This window comes from Megalopta genalis, chromosome 3 (assembly GCF_051020955.1).
Source record: "Megalopta genalis isolate 19385.01 chromosome 3, iyMegGena1_principal, whole genome shotgun sequence".
In the NCBI taxonomy this organism is placed as follows: domain Eukaryota; kingdom Metazoa; phylum Arthropoda; class Insecta; order Hymenoptera; family Halictidae; genus Megalopta; species Megalopta genalis.
In genome coordinates, this window is record NC_135015.1 from 26,387,972 (window position 1) to 26,408,213 (window position 20,242).

Consider the following 20,242-nt stretch of genomic DNA (forward strand, 5'->3'; position numbering starts at 1 on the left):
CAACATGGTCTCACAATTAAAGGGTTACAAGTGGCGTGGGCGTAAACGTAAAATCGAGAAGCACTATCTTAAAGTAGAGATTTCAAGCTCTAGTTTGAAGTAAATTTCATCACACTGCGATGATTTCTCGCGGAGTTACCGTCGGTCGAATTTGGCCAATTTCTATCAAAAATTTGTCTATGCTGTAATTTGTTTGAGCTGTTTTCTTTTCGTCGCACCAGTACCTTTTACGGATCACACATTTTCTCATATTACACGCTTACAGAAAGGGTATCGAACTGTCCATGTTCGTATTCGAAAACTTCGTACATGTTCAAGGCTTCGCCAAACAAAAGAAATTCAGCAGTGTCTTACAGTTTCGCCGCGGCGCGCAATAAATCCGCAGTAACATCCGCAGTCTGGCAACGAGTCATCTTCGTTGTGGCACATTCCTGCGAGCGCTTGTCTTCGACGTAAAAATAGTTGCCGCTTCCTATCTCTCTTCTTCATCCATCATCCATCTCCTTCCTCTTCCTCCATTCTCTCTGACGCGCTTCCACACACGTTCGCACATAATAAGGAAGTGTTTACAAACCGTGGAACCTGGCCGGGTGGATACCGTATCCAAATAAAAATGACAAACTGGACATCTCTTCGTCACCTTGAGAAATAGCTGGCCGATGGCATGCCGGACTCGAAGAGAGCCACGGGAGCCGATCGAAAGCGGGCGACATCGATCCTTGGACACCTTCGATTCTCCCACACTGCATCGAGCAGTGCTGCGTCGTTTTACAGACACGCATGTAACACGCGATCGTCCTTCTCAGGTGTCGGTAACGTGATTTGTCGCGTGATATTACAGGCACGAATGCTAGGCGGTTCGAGATCCGTTCGATAAACGACCCGGACGCGACATTCGGGGAAGAGTTGCTGCACGCGTCTTATTTTCATCGCGAGGCGTTCGCCTTCGCGAGACTCCGATCTGGCGAACGATAATTCCGCACGCGCCCATTGTTGTCCTATTTTTGTCAGCACACGATTGCTCTTCCGCTGGATTTTTCATACGGCAATGATTCGCGCGACGGCGCGACCTCGGCTTTAATTCACGGTCGCGTTATGCAACGGTCGAAGGTTCCATTTCGTTCCGAAAGTACGAACGGCGCGAAGACGCCTTCGAGTGGGACGCGAAACGGCGAAATCGTGGCAGAAATTGACGGAAGTCGAGGGAACGTTAGAAATGGTTTCAGGGAAAATATATAGGTACGTTTACGTAAATAGAAATCGCAAGAAATAAATATAAATAAATGTAAACTTAAGATATAAATTTAAATGTAGTATGACAATCTAAATTCAAAGTATAAATATAATATAAATATAGTACAAATGTATTACGAAAATATTTAAATTCAATGTATAAATATAATATAAATATAATGCAAATGTAGTTCAAAAATATATGAATTGAAGATATAAATATAATATAAATGCAGCACAAAATTATAAAAATTCAAAGTATAAATATAATATAAATGCAGAGCAAAATTATAAATTCAAAAATAAACGTAGTACCAACATATATAAATTCAAAGTATAAATATAATATAAATGCAGTGCAAAAAACTATGAATTCAAATTATAAATGTAATATAAATGTAGTACAGAAATATTCTAGTGAATAAAACCCTTCGACTTTCGTTGACTTCTTCGCTTTCATTTTGTTTTTCATCCCTTGGTTAATACCAAAGAATTAAGAACAAAGTACTGATAAGTAACTTTGGTATAAATACATTGTACATTATATGCAATGTATTATATATAATCATATACAATATATTATAGATAATCAAATACAGTGTATTATATATAATCATATACAATATATTATAGATAATTAAATACAGCGTATTATATATAATCATATACAATATATTATATAATAGATAATTAAATACAGCGTATTGTATATAACCATATACAATATATCGTATATAATTAAATACAGTGTATTATACGTAATCATATACAATATATTATATATAATTAAATACAGTGTACTATGTACAATCATATGCAACATACTATATACAAATATATACAATATATCATGCACATAATTATATACAATACATTAAATATAATAATATACAATTATGTATAATCGATCTGTCGATCCGTGACATCAAAAATGCAATATTCAAAGGCAGATTGTTTTGCAACCATATTGTATATCGAGCGGGGTGAACGTCACGAGACGCGGCGATCTATGAATAATTCGCGACCATTTAATTACTCTTATTTGTAAATTATAATCTGGTAACGGTACCGCTCGTGCTGCCACATTTCAGTACTGTTATGCCGGCTACTCCCACGCGTCGTGCACGCTGCGCCCGGCGTTAAAGTAATTCAAGCGACTTCTCGCCGCGAGGAATTATGAAAAGTTGCATGTGCAACCGGGCCGCGCGTAATACACCGGGAACGGAACGGAACGGAACACGGTGGGAAACGAGCAGAGAAATAATATGACTAGAGGAGTATAATTTGCATTAATGGCCCGCACCGATTGGGCACGCGTTTACGCAACGAGGAGGGATATTCGTTGCGACGCACGCGGAATCGCGGACGATGCTATAATTCGACGATAACGATTCGCGAAATGTTGCCGGCCGCGTTGCTGTTACGTAATTACACCTATACGTGTACACAGTATCGTTGCCGCGGCTGAACGTAAGCCAGCGTCAGCCAACACAAGCACGAAACCGCAGCACGTTTATTTCGCGCGCGCGCGCGCGCACGCCGCGCGTCTTCCTGCTCTGTGGAAATCGTGGAACCGGTGGCTCGAGAAGTCCCATAATTTCCTCGGAGGCTAAAGAAATCGACGGATTCGTGGCTGAACCGCGGATTTCGCGCGCTTTTCTTCGCGCGATGAGCGCAGCTTCGAAACGCTGTATTAAATTGATTTAACGAATCGTGACACGGTTAGGGTAAAACAGGTACAATAAATTAGTACCTTATTCGTCTTACAATTAAGGCAGATAATGTTTTATTTTGCATAAAAATCGCGCGTTGTTGACTTTTACTTTCCTGAAATATCTTTTCCTTTTACGAAGTGGAAATGTTACTTTGTTTTGCATATTCTTGTTTACTTTGTTTCGTCATGGAAAGTAATGGAAAAGTTTTGTTTACGTGAATTAAATGAACTGGAGTTAAAAAGAGAGGATTGAAATTAAGAAGAGAAAATTGAAATTAAAGAGAAAATTGAAATTAAAAAGAGGAAATTAAAATTAATAAGAGGAAATTAAAATCAAAAAAAGAAAATTGAAATTAAAAAGAGAAAATTAAAATTAAAAAGGGAAAATTAAAATTAATAAGAGAAAATTAAAATCAAAAAAAGAAAATTGACATTGAAAAGAGAAAATTAAAATTAATAAGAGAGAATTAAAATTAAAAAGAGAAAATTGAAATTAAAAGGGGAAAATTAAAATTAATAAGAGAAAATTAAAATTAAAAAGGGAAAATTAAAATTAATAAGAGAAAATTAAAATTAAAAAGAGGAAATTAAAATTCAAAATTTACCTATAAGCTATCTAATAATTTATCTACCTATAAAAAATCTATCTATAACCTCGAACTTTTAAATTTCAATGGACGCGTGCGGATTTTGATAGATGCAAATAAGAATAATAAATTACCGATGCCCTTCCACGTCTCTCTCTCTTTCTTTCTCTCTCTCTCTCTCTCTCTCTCTCTCTCTCTCTCTCTCTCTCGGCCGTTCTCCGGCAAGTAGATCCCGCAGATCGATAAAGCCGCGTCGTCGATCGAGTAACAGCGAACCTAGTCACGTAACTGACAGACGCCGAGGGAAAAACCTGAACAATTCGCGGAGGAATGCGCGAGCGAACGAGAAGCGGCTTGTTGTTTCGCGACTCGGCAGGATACGCGAGCGCATCCTGCATGGATCCCGAAGGTCGACGATTACACGCACCTGTAATCTGCTAGTTTTTCGAGACGTGTCATCGCTCGAATTAACGAGCAACGTCGTTCGAATCGTTCCTATAAGAGCGTAAATAAAAATCCTCTTTCACCTGACGCGTCTCTCCCCCCCCCTCTCTTTTCTTCTTCGTCGCATCGGTGTCCTTCGACGTGTGGCCTCCAGAAGCTCCGTTAATAAAAATAGGTACGACCAAACGATACCCTCTCACTGCTATTGTTTCAAATTACACGAAACTTTGTTGTGCACGCATTTTTTAAATTTTTATTTTAGATAGAAAAATGTTGTGAAATGCGAGTGCTTTTGATCGTTACAAGTAACAATTGAGAAAAAATGAAGGAGAAGTATCTGAGTCATTGTTTGGCCTATCGTCTCTAAAAGAAAACAATCCAAGTCTTTTAGTGTAGTATTAGAATAATTATACCGTTTTAAATGGTGTTGACTCAAGTTTTCCATCAGAGTGTACATTATTACGTCGCATTGTATCCACATCGATTGCTTTATCATTTCTCTTTTTCTTTTTCTCGTTCGCGCTCTGTTTTTCTTACTGTATTTTTGTATCGTATAATTATTGAATATTATTAATAACCCCGTGAAACGAATAAATATTAGATGAAATTACTGGTATTATTATTATTTTAAATATTGCTATTATAAATATTATTATTATTATTATTATAATATATAATTACTATTATTATATTATAGATATTACCATAAATATTATTATAATACATATTAATATTATAAATATTATTATTGTAAATATTATTATTGTAAATATTAATATTATAAATATTATTATAATACATATTAATATTATAAATATTATTATCGTAAATATTTATATTATAAATATTATTATAATAAATATTAATATTATAAATATTATTATAGTAAATATTAATATTATAAATATTATTATTGTAAATATTAATATTATAAATATTACTATTGTAAGTGTCATTATAATAAATACTATTATTATAAATAAATAAGTAAATGCAGGTTTCGCAAACGGTCCCAAACGAGCGTACGACGCCGGAAAGTTTTCAGGCAGAAAAACTAGTCGCCGGTCAGCAGCAGCAGCAGCAGATGCGTCGTACCTCGTAAATTTTTGAGAAGCCGGGGAGGAATGCGTGAAATTGAAGGTTGAGCGACTCACGGCGATCGTTTTCCAGCCGAGAGAATCACGGTAATTGGTTCGATCGGGATCGATGTTCCTTGTCGGGGAAAAAGAAAGAAAGAACGAAGAAGAAGACGAAGAAGAAAAGAAGAGGAGAGGTGGCTGTCGCGGTAGACGAAACGCAGGATAATCAAACGTTGAAATGTGCATCGGCTCGATGCGCTCCGCTCGGCACAAGGTTAACCGCGCGCCACGCGTTTAAGGAGCCGATGTCATCGCGTGGATCGCGCGAGGACGCGGCAGATCATGCGAACGGGGACGCTCGTTAGCCGTGACATTACTTTCGGCGACGATTGATTCCGATCCGAGGAAGAGCCGCGATCGTTAACAATACGGGCCGACGTGATCACCGATTCCCGACGGGATATCTATCGATCGGATAATAAACGTAACGAAATTTGTTTGCGATAGGGTTGCGGGCCATGAAAAACCGCACGATTTATCCGTGAAAAGTTTTGTCCTGTTTTCTTAGTGTTACGAAATTGTACAAGAAGTTAAATAGAAAATGCATAAACTTCGGGGGATGATTTCACCCCCCCCCCCCTTGATACATTCGCTAGCAGCGTCACTATAGCGTATATACATACATTTATTATATTTTCCTGCGATTTTTTTTTATATTTATGTCTTCTTCCATTTTTAGTTTTAATTTGTATTTTTGTACTTTGTATTGTAATTCGTGTGATCTGTATATAGTTTCGCGTCATCGGAGACTTACAATAATGTCTCTCTAATTGACGCACAGATTGTCCACAGAAATGGACAAATTGGATCGGATTGGATTTGAGTCTTGCGCCTCGTGTTTATAATTATCGATTCTTAACAACTATAAAAACGAGGCGCAAGCCTGGAATGATCGTGTCTCCTCTTCCCAAATTGTCCATTTTCGTGAACAATCTAAGCGTCAGTTAGGGAGACATGTACTATACATCTGCACCAGGTACAGAATGTCTGCAATTTTTTAACCCTTTGCACTCGAATGGTGACTCTGAAGTACCACCAAAATTATTACATCACGTTCCAAGATAATAAAATTATTGATATAAAAATATCGCTGAAAGTCTAACCGTTGTATGAGTCGCAAGACTCAATTTCATATGCATGAAATGCACTTCGTCGTATAAAATGGAAATACTGTAAGTTGGAAAAGTTAATTTAGATTTACAGTTAGAATGGCTTCGAGTGCAAAGGGTTAAACCGCGATCTCCCCTTGTCAGAGCATATCGTAGCGAAGAAATTCGCGAAAAACTATAGCTAAAAATACGTAAAATTCGACGCGCGGGATCGACAAGGGTTGACGGAAATTTCAGGTTGTCTGAAAATCGGCGAAAAATGGCGGCGAACGCGGGTATCGACGTCGCGTTCGTCCCGGACGATCCGACGGCGAGGAGGAACAGCAGCGGGGATAAGAAAATCGCGTTCCACTTATGCCGGCAATCAAGGCGATTTGCATTCCATGGACGTCCGCCCGGCCTGGCCGCGAATCCGGCGTCTATCGTCGGCTGTGGTTAACCCTGAAAATTATACGCGAGAACGGAATGTGGTCGACGACGGAGAGCTCGCGTGCACCCGTGTCCGCGAGTGCGCCGCGCGGCGTGCATAATGCACCGTGCAGGAAACGCTTGATTTCGTGCCGCGGTGCAACGCCTGGCGATCCCTATCGCCGCGATCCACCGACCCTTACCGATCATTATCCCCGATCCGCGGGGCTCGGTCATTTCGAACGGCGGATACCCGGTCAAAGAAATCACGGTACCGGGAAACCTGGAACGATTAGGGCGATCCGTGGCGGCGGCGACTTCTTCTCGTCGTTCCGGGCAAGGCGATGCATCTGCAACGTGCAACTTGATCGATTATACGGTACTGATCATTCGGCTACCGAACAAGACGTAACGGAATTACGGAATACGGTAATTCCGTAATTTTCTCCCTAATTGAGGATCGGATTATTGTACACATAAAAATGGGCAATTTGGGAAGAGGAGATACGATTATAGTCGTCGACGATCGGTAATTATGAAAACGAGCTGCAACGAGCTCGTTAAAAATTGTCCATTTTTGTGCGAAATCTGAGAGCTAATTAGGGAGACTATTGTAGTTCTTGCTCCGTTTGCAGTCGGTGCGAAAAGTATTCGTATACCTTTCGATCACTTGGCAATCTCTTTGAAAAGTGTGCAGGTTACTGTAATTATTAGACTGCGGATTTCGTGTAGTTTTTGCAAGAAATGGGTGAACGAAACAGGAACAGTGAAGATACAAGAACAATCGTGTTGCATTAATAGCATTATGTTAATATCATTGAAAGGATAAATAACATTTAATCATTTAGTCGACGTTTAATCGACGTTCAATCGATGAGGAAAATTTATATTTTGCATAAAGATCCGAAGTCTGGTAATTATACTGTGCACGTTTGATTTTTTTCATGTATTTTTTACATATCACAGTTTTATTAAATATGTGATCGAGTAAAGAATATCACGGTATATATGTAGTCTTCTTGATCAGAAGTCAGCTGTTTCTGACGAATATACTTGTCATGAAGAAATGGCAACATTTTGTGTTAAGGGAAATTTCTGAGACTTTTAGTAAATTTATTTGGGAAATTTTTCAGACTTTTAGTAAACTTATTTGGGAAACTTTTTAAACTTTTAGTAAATTTATTTGGGAAACTTTTTCGGAGCTTTCAGTAAACTTATTTGGGAGATTTCTGAAACTTTTAGTGAACTTATTTTGTAAACTGTTGATACTTTTAGTAAACTTATTTGGGAAACTTTTGAAAAACTTCTGAGAAACTTATTTAGTAAACTTTCAAAGTCAAAATTATTCTTTTTTTTTGTTCTAAGGTAACAACATCTCAATCCCCTTCAGTTCAATCCCAACAGTAACATTGTATTCGATTGATAAAAATGCTGACGCAGAAATTCGTTGCATTGTTAGTTTATTATCAATTAATCTTGCATGGCAATCGACACGTAACAATATACATAACACGTCCGCAGATAGTTGAAGAGGAAGGATGGATCATCTCCTGTTTCCTACGCGTGTTCAATTTCTCTTTCGTAAACTTTACAACATTGGAGAGATTGTACAGTCTTGTCTCCATGCGAGTGGACTGTACACCATACAGAGATTAATTAAGGAAACGACTGATATTCCGAGGAGAGCCCATCATCGTTGCATACAAATACATTTCTCGTGGTGTTTCGCGCGATAAATACTGCCGTCCTTACTTAAAATATCTTATCTACAAATTTTCCACTTCCTGTGACATTTACAAATATTTCGAACATCGTTTGCCTTTTCTCTTTTAACCCATTCACTGCGAACTACGAGATATCTCGTGGTAGACGCCCACAACGACGCGGTTCATTGCTAACAAAAACCCACGATTTATTTGTTACTTTTTACTAATTATTATTTATTTATTTAAAGCAAAGAAATGTTGGCGTCTAGGACAGATTTCTTCGAAATAGGCTCGCCAGTGAACGCGTTAAGCGATGCCGGAATGTTCTTTGTTCTTCGCAGAGTTCCAAACGTAATTTCATTTGTTCCATTTCACTTATTTAAAAGTGATTTTATTGGTGTATTTTTGTGTAGTCATTTTCTAAGTTATTTTCTAAATCGTTTATCTAAAGCTTTATTATCTGGATGTTTAGAAATGTTAAATAGGACAATTTAACTAAAGATGGCAGAACGAACGAGGCTCCGCATCGATTTCTCGTTCGGCAATGCGTTTCGAAAATTTTCCGGCACACCGTGTAAATCGACGAAGGGTTGGTTCACACAATGATTTCTCCGATCGTATATCGCGGAGGACGTTATCCCGACCGGGCTAAAGGGTTAAAAACAAAGAATTATTGTCGAGCTGAAATCACTCCGAGGGGGGGAGCTTTCATGCGATCTGGCACATGCGATTAAATAAATAAGTTCCAGTTGCACCCGCGTCCGACTTGGGACCCGGCCGCAGCAATTCGGTCTCGATAATTCACACTTACAGCTCGTCGACTGCCGTCCATAGGTATCGAGAGATTTATCAATTTTTTGATTTATCGAGCATGATCCGTTTTTTGGTCCTGTCAGATTAGTGCAGCCAGTTACTAATTCATTCATTCATTCACTTTGTCTTTGTCGAATGAGACGTGTGAAATTTTTGTACTCTTTCGTTTCGTTTCTTTTTGAAATATCTCTTCAGTGAATAGAATCTTCAATGAATAAAAAGAAAATTTTGTAAAAAAAAATTATCATCGATTTGTGTGATCATTTGAGTGATTATTCGATAGTCGTTCGACTATTATATAATATTGACTATTGACTATCAATAATAATATTACTAATAACATTGACTATTGTTATAATTTTTCATTAGATCTTGTATTATTATAGTTCGTTTACCGAACAGGTCATCGAAAAAAATGTATCGCTAAATACCAGGAGAGTCTACATTTTTTTTTAACGAACTGTGGCACTTTGTACGCAGGCGTTGCAACTTTTTTATTCTTTTCTCTTTATTTTTTAATAAAAACAATTTAATACGTCTCACGCCATAAATATGAAATTAATAGAATCGTTCTTTAACGATCATTATTTTTAGATTAATCAAACAGGACATGAAATTTTTCTATTCAGAAATAAACGAAATAAAAGAATACAAAAATTGAATATGTCTTGCTCGATAAATATAAGTTGAATTGCGGTCGGAAACAAAGCAAAGGCACAGTAATTGGTCACCTTACAGTAACCGGCTGCATTACTCTAGTCCAAAGCGTCGCTTGGAACCCTTTTCTAAGAGATCCGGCGATCCTCTAGTGATTTATGGATCTGATACTTATGCACGGCAGCGTCCACAGATTCCCAGGGTCCGCGGAGACCAAGTCGGACATTTTATGGCGTTTGGCACTGATCCCTAGGCTGGATCTTGCTGGGGTAGCGCTGTCGAGTCGAAATCCCAAGGAAAAGTAACGAAATAAAACGAAGGCACTGTCGTTATGCTTGGCTCTGATTCCTGCGAACAGAAAATGGCAGCGTCCGCGTGCAGTCGACCGGCTTCGCCGAATCGTCGATTATTTATATTCGAAACTTCGCAGGTTCGGCGATGATAAAACTAATGATCGATTTGCGACTTGATTTCTCTCGCTGTGTCCAGTACTTTTGCATCGATATCTTCCACATATTTTTGTTCTGCTTAACTCTGAACTGCGAACCGTAAATATTATCGCTCGTCGATGCATTTTCTCTTCTTTGCAAATTGTAAAGGTTTCTACGCGCGCGCGACTACGAAATATTTCGCAATGAAAGTGTGCAACGCGCGCGTTGCATTTCATTTCTATGCAAAAATTAATGTATCACGATTCGTTCTACGAACAATAATATTTCAGCGAGTAGCCGTTGGAAAAATTCGGACGTACGCGGCTCGTGATTAAGATCGAATAGAGCGAAACTTTCTCACGGAAATTGGTCAACGATCGAGAAGAATATCGACCTCTGACTCACGAACAGTGAAAGGAATGTCTCTCGGTGTGTGGCGCAACCCGACGAATTCGTCGACGAATCGTCACTAGGTCAGCGTTTCGTACTACTGCGACCGCGAGAACGATTACGAAAACCGATCGGCCAACCTACTTATGCTTCTACCCGATACCGATCGAACCCACGTCGATCCACACCTCGGCAACAATAGCGTGTTCCGCAACAATCGATAGCGGCTGCATCTTGCGTGCGTACGCGTCAAATTTTTACGCTTTGGAACAGGCGTCGGCTACCTATGACGTTCATATTTGTTTTTAGAATGATGCGAATCACGTTCGAATTATGTTCGAATCATATTCGAAATATATTGGAATTATATTCGAAATATATATGAATTATATTCGAAATATATATGAATTATATTCAAATTGCATTCGAATTATATTTGACATATATTCGAATTGCATTCGAATTGTATCCGAATTACATTCAAATTGAATTCAAATCGTATTCGAATTGTATTCGAATCATATTCAAATTATATTCGAATTATATTCGAATTGTATCCGAATTACATTCGAATTACATTCGAATTGTATCCGAAGTATATTCGAATTATATTAGAATTACATTCGAATTGTATCCGAAGTATATTCGAATCATATTAGAATTACATTTGAATTGTATCCGAATTATTTTCGAATTGTACTCGAATTACATTCAAATTGTATTTGAATTATATTTGAATTGTATCCGAATTACTTTCGAATTATATTCGAATTACATTCGAATTGTATCCGAATTATATTCGAATTATATTCGAATTATGACGGAATTATTTTGAAATTGTTTTGAAATCACTTTGGAATTATAATGGAATTATAATGGACGCCTTTGGAACTAAAGGGGTTAAAATGGATATACTACCGACCGGAAACGTCTTCTTAACAGTCGCGACGCCCGCTTCGGAGTGTTCGTTCGCGATTGTTCACCGAAAATGGAGAAATAGATCAGCGCGGATAAAACGATAGAATCCCGTCGTGTTTTGCAAACGGAGTTAAAGTAAAGGAACGAAGACATTTCGCAGAGGCATGCGGGACTCGGTTTCCAACCGATTACGTATTCAACAGTAATTCGGTCCACTGCTCCCGGGACACCTTGAAACCAATATCGCCTCGCGATTACTTTTTTCTCTCGATCTCTCTCTCTCTCTCTCTCTCTCTCTCTCTCTCGGTTACGAAACAGAAGCGACACTGCACGCTGCCGACCGATGGAACATGAATAACGCGATTTCCATGCGTCGCGGTTTTTTGCGGCCTCCGCGAAGGAAATTGCAGTGATCTCAATTAACCGGGTACTCGGAGGTAACGAGGCTGCCGAATGGAATGCCGTTGTTGCGCGGAGGCTGTTGCGGCGAAGTTTATTGCGAGGCTCGAAGTGTCAGTGAGTTCGGGACTCGGGGTTCTCTGCGAAACGAACGGAGTAAATGTTGTCTCGTTGAACGAAAACCCGAAGGAAAAATTGTGAACGTTCACGTTTCAGCGTGATTTGGTGTCGATACGGTGCTCGTTGAATAATTCATGAACAGTCAACTTTATGGAGAGATCGAAATGCTGAAAAGTTCCCGAACGGGAGAGATAAATGGACGGTTCGGAAGCCAATCGCCGTAAATTCGCGTTTCTTTGAAAATTAGTTACGCAGCGCAAACACATCTCCTCTGTCGATTTCTTCATGAATAAACAATAGACAGCCGCGTCCATATTCACTACGGGACGACTAAACGAAATAAAAATATTTATAAAAAGAAAATGAGAACGTACAAGAAATTGAATGAAATAATTAAGTATTGATATCAACGATTCTCTTTTTACTTAATTGTAATAAAAATTGTGCTTCGCGTTGTAAGTGGCGTTGATATTTCTTTACAGTTAATCTGCAAAATCTTTACTTATCCGGACTACAAAATTAATGAACTTAGTACTGATTGGCTTCCGAGCCGTTCAAATAACTTGAACGAGAACTCGTTGAGATTGAAAGATCGTTTTTTTATTTGTCGAAATTACGAGCTAAGTCATCGGCGAGGAAATCTGTCCGGAGTTGCGAAACGAGGCGCGTGCGACCGGTTGACATCGACCACGAATCGATGATAATCAAGCCTAATTGCGTATGCATACACGACGATGGCAATGAGTAGTCGCCGATGCATGAGAGAACGAGTCCGCGATCGATTTCGAAAGGAAAGAAACATGGCTGCCCGGAGCCGGTCCTGAGAAGTTTTAATTATTCGCCGACAGGTTTCACAGAGGTCTCGATTTTGTGGACGTTCACCGAGCTTTAGCTTTTGTTTAAACATTCGCTAGAAACGTTAAAGTTGCTTCTCTATCAATTAGTCTCTGGTCCGTTAATCGGACGTTAAACGTTCCAATTACGTTCATTAGTGTCGAAAAATATAAGGAAAAGCTTATTTTATCGAACAAAATGTGTTTTCTCCTTTTCTGCAGGTTTATTTTGTTATTTTATTTTCTCTCGTTGATATTAATTGCAAGAAATGGAATTTCAAATAATTCATGGAAATTTGGACACACGAAATGCTATTTTAAAAAGTTAGTTGCAGCACATCCTAAGAAAATATTATTTGAAATAATGATTTGCAGTACATTTTAAGAAAATACTATTTAAAAAAATTATTTTCAGTTCATCTTAAGAAAATGCGATTTTAAATAATTATTTATGGTATATCCTACGAAAGTACTGATTTAAATAATTATTTACAGTACACCCTAAGAAAATACTGGTTCAAATAATTATTTCCACTACATCCTAAGAAGATCCTAAATCAAATAATCACATCCAGTACTTCTCAACAAAACACTATTTGAATTAATAATTTTCTTTACCACAGCGCAAATAACTATTTTCAATACTAATCTCTACGACGTCAAATAAATCTTGAAACATCGTTTCACACGAACGAGAGCATTTCGTCAGCTATTTCCAATACTTTTTCAAACATTTTTACCGAGCTCGTTGCCAATGAAATTCGAGCACTCTTTGGAAAAATCGAACGGATCTTTGCAACCCTGTCGTCGAAGACGGTTGAGAAACGACGATCCGTTGCTCTCGCTTTCGACGGGGCCAGTGGCCCACGGGACAATCTGTGCTTTAATCCCGCGCCGGTCTTCCCCGTGTCGCGTAATTTTTTCCTTCCCACGCAATTAAGATTAATGCCGGCGTTCTCACGGGACGGAAGGCTCTCTCGGCAGGAATTTAAATCGCCGCCATCTTAGCCGCGGCAGGAAACATCGTTGCTCTCTAAAATTAATTAGCCGTCGGAGCCAGTGGAAGCGACACAATTTCCGTTTCGTGGATTCCGCGCGACTGTTTCTCGCGAGCGCCAACTTGTCCGAGTGAACCGTTAAACTGCGGACGGTTTCGATTGTTTTCGAACGTGAAACACTTCCATACGTATTCCTCGAGCTTTCAAGATACGTAAATATACTCTTGTCGTCACTTTTTATCCGACCTGAAACAGTAAATAATCCGGTTCTCCGTGAACAATGCAAAAACTCAAAAATAACGACAATCGCGTAAAAATTTTTACTCGAATAAAAATCGCTCCTCTTTTTGCTTCCTTCGGAACAGGATTTACACGCGGAACGACGCCGTCGTTCGTGGAGAACGATCATTATTATTGCAGTAAACGTCGATAATCTGTGACGAGTAAAAAATGCGTGTCGAATTACGAACGAGTTTAAAATTACAAGAATTATCTCGAGATATGAGAGAATATGTATGGAAGGCGACGAAAAGTTTCGCCAATGTTTTACGTTGCAAAAACATTGTCGATAATCATCCTTTTTTTCAAGGGTTCACTCCGCCCTTAACCAGCTAGCTGTTGCAATCCGTTTCAAAAGTGTCCAAGTTTACTGTAATTATCCTGTGATTACACTGTGATTATACTGTGATTCATACTCCGTTTAAATACAACAATTTTAGAAAATACATAATTGAACAAAAAAAGTTTCTCAACCAGTTAGCATCGCAACGCTTCTCTAATAAATATAATAAATATAGAAATAGAAAAATCGAGCGATTACACCGAATTTATGAAATTAGTCAAGCAATTTCGCTTTTTCAATTATTATACGGGGGATCCAGCAATATTTTCCCCAGGTAGAAAAATTGCAGAGATGAATGAATAAAGAATATATTTAACTGAAGAAGATCGAATCAATTAATCAATCAACTGTTGCAATCTCTCCGAAAAGTATACAAGTGTCTCTAATTATGCTGCGAATTGATCTCCTTGACATTTTGCTCGAAAACATCAGTTCCCGAAAATATACAATTGAATAAAGAATATCAAAGGATGTATATCCTCCTCGTCGACGTTAGCTGTTCTTGACGAGTACGCTTCGCCAAGAAGAAATGGCAACATTTCGCGTTAACTGGTTAACGGTAATTGGCGGGTGTTCGCGCAAACGTTTCCTCCCGACTAGAAGGCCCGCCGCGATAAGAATAAAAGCCATTAGGCGTTCTTTCCTGCGAATTCCCATGCGCCGAGATCCGTTCGACCGATAATTCCTCCGGCTGGCAATATTTTTATGAGCGCGGAATCGTGTTGGCGGATCGCGGCCACTCGGTGAACGTTCACGATCGAAGGGGATCGACGGATCCAACAGGTTCGAGGTTCGTCTCCATATGAAGCGAAACGGCTGGAAAACCCGGCGACACGTTTTCTCGTCGTGGCTCGGGTCTCCTAACGAGCTCCCCGGCCATTAGAACGATCTCCTTGGCCGCGGCCGGGCGACAATAATCCGAGTCTAATTAGCCGACTGCCGTCCAGAACAGGAAGACGGCTTTCGTTTCCGCGATTCTTCCCGACCGCGGTCGGTAATGAATGCTGAATTCGTGAGGCTGACTGGACCAGCGGAGCTTTCAAGTCGAACAACCGAACACTTTCTCTGGAAATATTCCCGGCCACTGAACGACACGTTCAGCGAAACAATTATCCCCGAATCTGCGAAGCTCCTCGGAACCACTCGAAACTTTGGAGCCGCATTCGCGGAGTCTTCTTCAGAATTTCATCGTTTATAATCGATTATTTCGAAATCAATCGTTTACAATCGGAGAGCCTCGAGGGCATGGTCTCAAGCCGCGACCTAGTTTAATCGCAGAACCGCGGATTTTACGATTTTCACGAGAAAAATCGGAAAACGAGAAGAAAAACTGTGACAGAAAGAGTTCAGAAAATACCATCGCTCGGCCATCGATCTACGAAAACGATTAAGCGAAGAGATACGTGGCTCCTGCATCTTGTGATTAATACAAAACAACAGTTTTCCCTTCGCATAAGAATCCGCGCGGCTCATCGATCAAACACAGATAAGATCCGCCGAACGAAGGCAGACCATGAGATTGTTCTCAAGAAAAGCCCGAAGAACCGACCGCGAGGTTTACACGGCGTCTTGATACCATGCTCGAGACGCTCTCATAAATAAGACTCCGGTGTGAATAGGGTCCATAGATCCTCGTTACCGCCTCGGCTCAGCTCTCGCGCCGATGCCTGCCAGCGGTTTCAACATGTTTGTTACACGGCTGGACAGTGTAGAATCTTCGGAATCCCATTCCGGCGTGGACGCGAGGGGCTGAACTCGCCTGCAGGCCTCGAATTCGCTCGGGCTAGCGTCCGCGGTAACGGGGTCGCGGCTAGAAACCGGCGGCGAGGATGAGACCGGGTGCCATATCGGGTTGTTGCCCGAGTGATTTTCCTACTCGGCTGGTTCCGGGAATCGAAAGCCACCGGGGAACCAGTCGCGGACGCGGCCAGGCCACCCAACGCGATTTTCCACGCGGACACCGCGAACCAACGGGGCCCCGGACTCGCTCCGGGAGCACCTCCTGTTCACCCAGTTTATCTACATGTACATCGATCCCGAGTCCTTGTCTCCTAGTCACCGCAAGCTGGACCATCGTCGGAACCCTGTCCGCACTGTCAATCGTTCCGCGAAACCGAGGGACTCCGTCGATCGGGAGACAACCGGAACAGAGTATGAACAACCGGCGACGACGACAACGACAACGACGACGATGACGACGACGACGACGGTTCACTGCGATCCACCTGGATGGATTCGGCGGGTCGAGAAGATCCGAGACACCCAGTTCGCTCGTCCCGATGCTGGCGTTAACGAGGCCGTGGCCTGGGCAGCGGCTGCTGATGATGAGAGTACCCGGTCCTGGAGTTGGCCGCGGGCATCGTTCTCTCCGGGCTGTCGTCGAGGCTGAGGCCGGCTACCAGCTGCGCGATCTCTCTGTCCTTCTTCTCCTCTTTGGGCAGAGCGTTGCCGTTCTGGCCGCTGAATCCCAGCGAGGCCAGGCTGCCGTGGCTACGGCTGCGGTGCTCCGCGCGAATGCTGTACGAGAACGCCCGCTCGTTCAGGTGGCCCTTCCGCCGGTAGATTCCGGTGCCGAAACGGGACTCGTTCTCGGGACTGTCGCCGGCAGCACGGTTCATCTCCGCGGTGGTCAAGTCGGCGTGAGAAGCGGCCAGCCTCCTGGAGGCACCTAGAGTCGAGGTGTCGGCGTCGGGATGCTGCCTTCTGCTCCTGTTCCCGGCAGTCCCGTAGGTGCCAGCGGGGTACATGGCGGCTGCCGGCGGGGGCGGAGGCACCACCGGCAGCGGGGCGTACACGGGGACTATGGGAGCAGCCGCTGGGATCGGCCTGAGTCCTCTCGGGTGATGGTGAGCCTTCCTGGGCAGCGTGGCGGCGGGCACCAGCAGAACGGGCGCCGGTCTGGCCAGAGTTCCTGCGACGGATCTGCTGCTAGGAGGCAGGGGATGAGGGTGATAGTGCTGCTGCCTGACCGGGTGCCCCAGGGTGTGGTGTCCATGGCCGTTCGTGTAGATCCCCTGCTGGAACTGCGGGTGAAGGTGCGGCTGCTGCAGCGGGTCTTCGTGGGAGCTCCTGTTCTTGAGCTTCTTCAGCTTCTTGTTCGCTTTCCTGCGAACCGAGGAGGACGACGACTCCTCCAGAAGCAACGGCTGCGAAGGCGGCGGCGGTGGCGGCGGCGGAGGGGGCGGCGCGATCAGCTGACGCGGCCTGGAGCCCTTGGTGCTCCTCAGGGTGCCCTGCTCCTGGTAGAGACCGTCCACTTCGTCGCGGCCCCGGGCCCAGACCTTGTGGTTCTCGTCGCCGTTGTAGAGGCTCAGGTCGTCCGTCGAGGTCGTGTCCAGACGGTTCGCCTGAGGGCTGTCCAGGGTGGTGCTGGAGCCTCCCAAGGTATGGTAGAGGCTGTTGTTCGACGGATGGCTGTTCGTGACGCCGTTGGTGGTGGCCGCGGACGGGTCGAGGCCCTTCGCGTAGCTGCTGTCGGCGTACGCGTGGAAGCAACACCTGACCAGGGCGTTGGCCGCCATGTCTCTCTTGCAGATGAACGCGTGACACTCGAGCACCTTGATGCCGGTGGTGCGTCGCAGCACGGCGGCGAACAGAGGCGGATGGTTCGCGCTCGGGGTCCTGGCGAACGGGGAGTCCAGGGGCAGGAACCTCGTGTTCGACGAGTCCCCGCTTCCGCCTTTCACGTGCCTGACCGCGGCGCAATAGTGGAGCGCCTCGATCGGGAAGAATCTGGTCACCTTCTTGCGATGCTCGTCCACGTTCTCCAGCAGCAGGCCGTTGCTCCAGACGCTGAGCCAGGAGTCGATGCCGCGGGCACCCAGGGCGCCCTGCTCAGGGTACAGCTCCCTCAACGGTTCCTGGACACCCAGGAGGCCCTCTTTGCTCGCGTGCGGCACCGAGCTGCCCAGGTAGAGGACCCTGCAGCGACAGTACGGCGTCGCCGTGTCCTGATTGGCGCCCCTCATCTTCCCGGCGGATTCAGACCCGATGTGCGACGGGGCACAGGCTCCCGGGCGACGACGAAGGCTCGACGGAACGCGATCCGGAAACAGCTCGAATCAGCCGGCGGGACAACACCAGACGCATCGAACACGAAGCAGACGAAGGGAAGCGCGCACGAGGCGGACGCGACAGGCGACAGGCCAGCCAGAGACCCGGTGAATTCACTTCACTCGCGATTACGCAGTCACTTTCCAGTCGGACGTTGCAAAATACGCGTGCGTGGACGTCGAGGAGAGCCGCTCTCGGCTCTATTTCGCAGCAGCTGTAGCCGCCACTCGCCCGAGATCGGCGTCAGGCCATTATGGCCGCCTTCTGACGGGCCTTACCCCTCCTCCTCGGAGCCGAGTCGCCTCTCTGCCCCGCGCTCCCCTCTCCGTTCGCTGGCTCGCTAGGCGCTCGCGGGTCGGGTTCTTTCCTCCGGTCGTCTCCCTCTACCCTCCCTAGCCTCGCTCTTTCTCGCTCTTTCTCGGGCGACGTTCTCCGGGGCCCGCTTCCCCCACTCCGGCCGCCGACAGGCCCAGGTCTCCTCCTGAGGTATGCGGTGCGCGCAGTGGCGTCGTCGTCCGCCCGGTCGCCCCTCACCTCCACGTGCACCACGGGACCGACAGGTACACACCCGGCACACTCCGAACCCGCACACGAACACGCCCGAGAGGTCTCGCGAGGACTCGGGCTCGGAGAAACGGAATTCAAGGGGCCCGCCGAGCGGCGTGTCGGCGCTGCTGGAATCCAGAGGCGCGGCCGCAGGCGTCAGCCACGCGAGCCGTCGTCTCCGATGTTCTCGCGAGCCTCATCGGCTCCTCTCAGACACTGCGAGACGAGATCGCGATCGCGGCCACTTGATCCCCGCGAGTCCCTCGGCACCTCGACGGTCCTATTTCTCGATCCACGGACGCACGGAGCGCGCAGATGGCGCTGTTTCACCTCCTTCGAGCGCCGACTCTTCTGTCGCACGTCGTCTCGGCTCCTCGGTCCTCGGAGCCCTTCTCGGCCAAAGACACGCTGCTACCGCTGACTGGACCCTTTGCTTAGGCCACCGAACGCGCACCACTGCCAGCGGGACACCGAGCTGCGACCGCCTCTACGCTCCTCTCAGGACTGCGGGCCCGAGCAACGCGTGAGACTCCGGAGCCCTAGCCCCACCACCGTTCCCTCGGGCCCCTCTCCGTCCCGAGCTCTCTTTCTCACTCCTTCTCGCGGCCACTCGGTCTCCGAGACTCCGTTGTCTCCTCTGCCTCTCTCTGGCTCGGTCTCCGAGCCTCCGACGACCTCTCTCTCGGTCCCCGAGCCTCCGATGCCCTCTCTCGCTCCGGCTTTCGACGCCTCGGCACTCCCAGGCCCGACGTGTCGCCGTACCTGCTTCGGGATCCCTTCGCTCGATGGGGTGTCTGGAATTGTGCCGAGGGAAATGGGCATTCTTAGGCTGATTTTATGGAGGAACGCTAATGGCTCTCGCGATTTTTTCTCGTTGCCGCTCGGGTGATGCAACCGGGCGTCCCGTCCCCGCTATCTCCGGGCCGCTCCTCGTTAATCGACGCCGGGAAAACCGCCTCGCTCGACCATCGCGAGAGGCTTTTCATCGGCGTCATCGCTACAAGATCGCAGCCGGCGAGACGCTGCGCGGATATTTCACGGCGATTTTCTCCGGAGGACGCTCGGTTACTTTCGTTTGGACGCTCCTCGGTCGGGCGCAGCAATCCTGGCCTTGTTACTTTT

At 44.6% G+C, this 20,242-nt stretch overlaps 1 protein-coding gene across 1 annotated transcript; it reads right to left on the bottom strand.

Annotated features, from left to right (window-relative positions):
* Nucleotides 1-8,077: 8,077 nt before the first annotated feature.
* Nucleotides 8,078-19,637, bottom strand: LOC117222024 (uncharacterized). The gene has a single exon (XM_033473468.2). The coding sequence runs from the start codon at nt 18,487-18,489 to the stop codon at nt 16,810-16,812; it is 1,680 nt and encodes a 559-aa protein (XP_033329359.1). The 5' UTR covers nt 18,490-19,637; the 3' UTR covers nt 8,078-16,809.
* Nucleotides 19,638-20,242: the final 605 nt, after the last annotated feature.

Excerpts from the sequence above, each read along its gene's own strand:
- LOC117222024 (XM_033473468.2), bottom strand. The coding sequence starts at position 18,489 with ATGAGGGGCGCCAATCAGGACACGGCGACGCCGTACTGTCGCTGCAGG.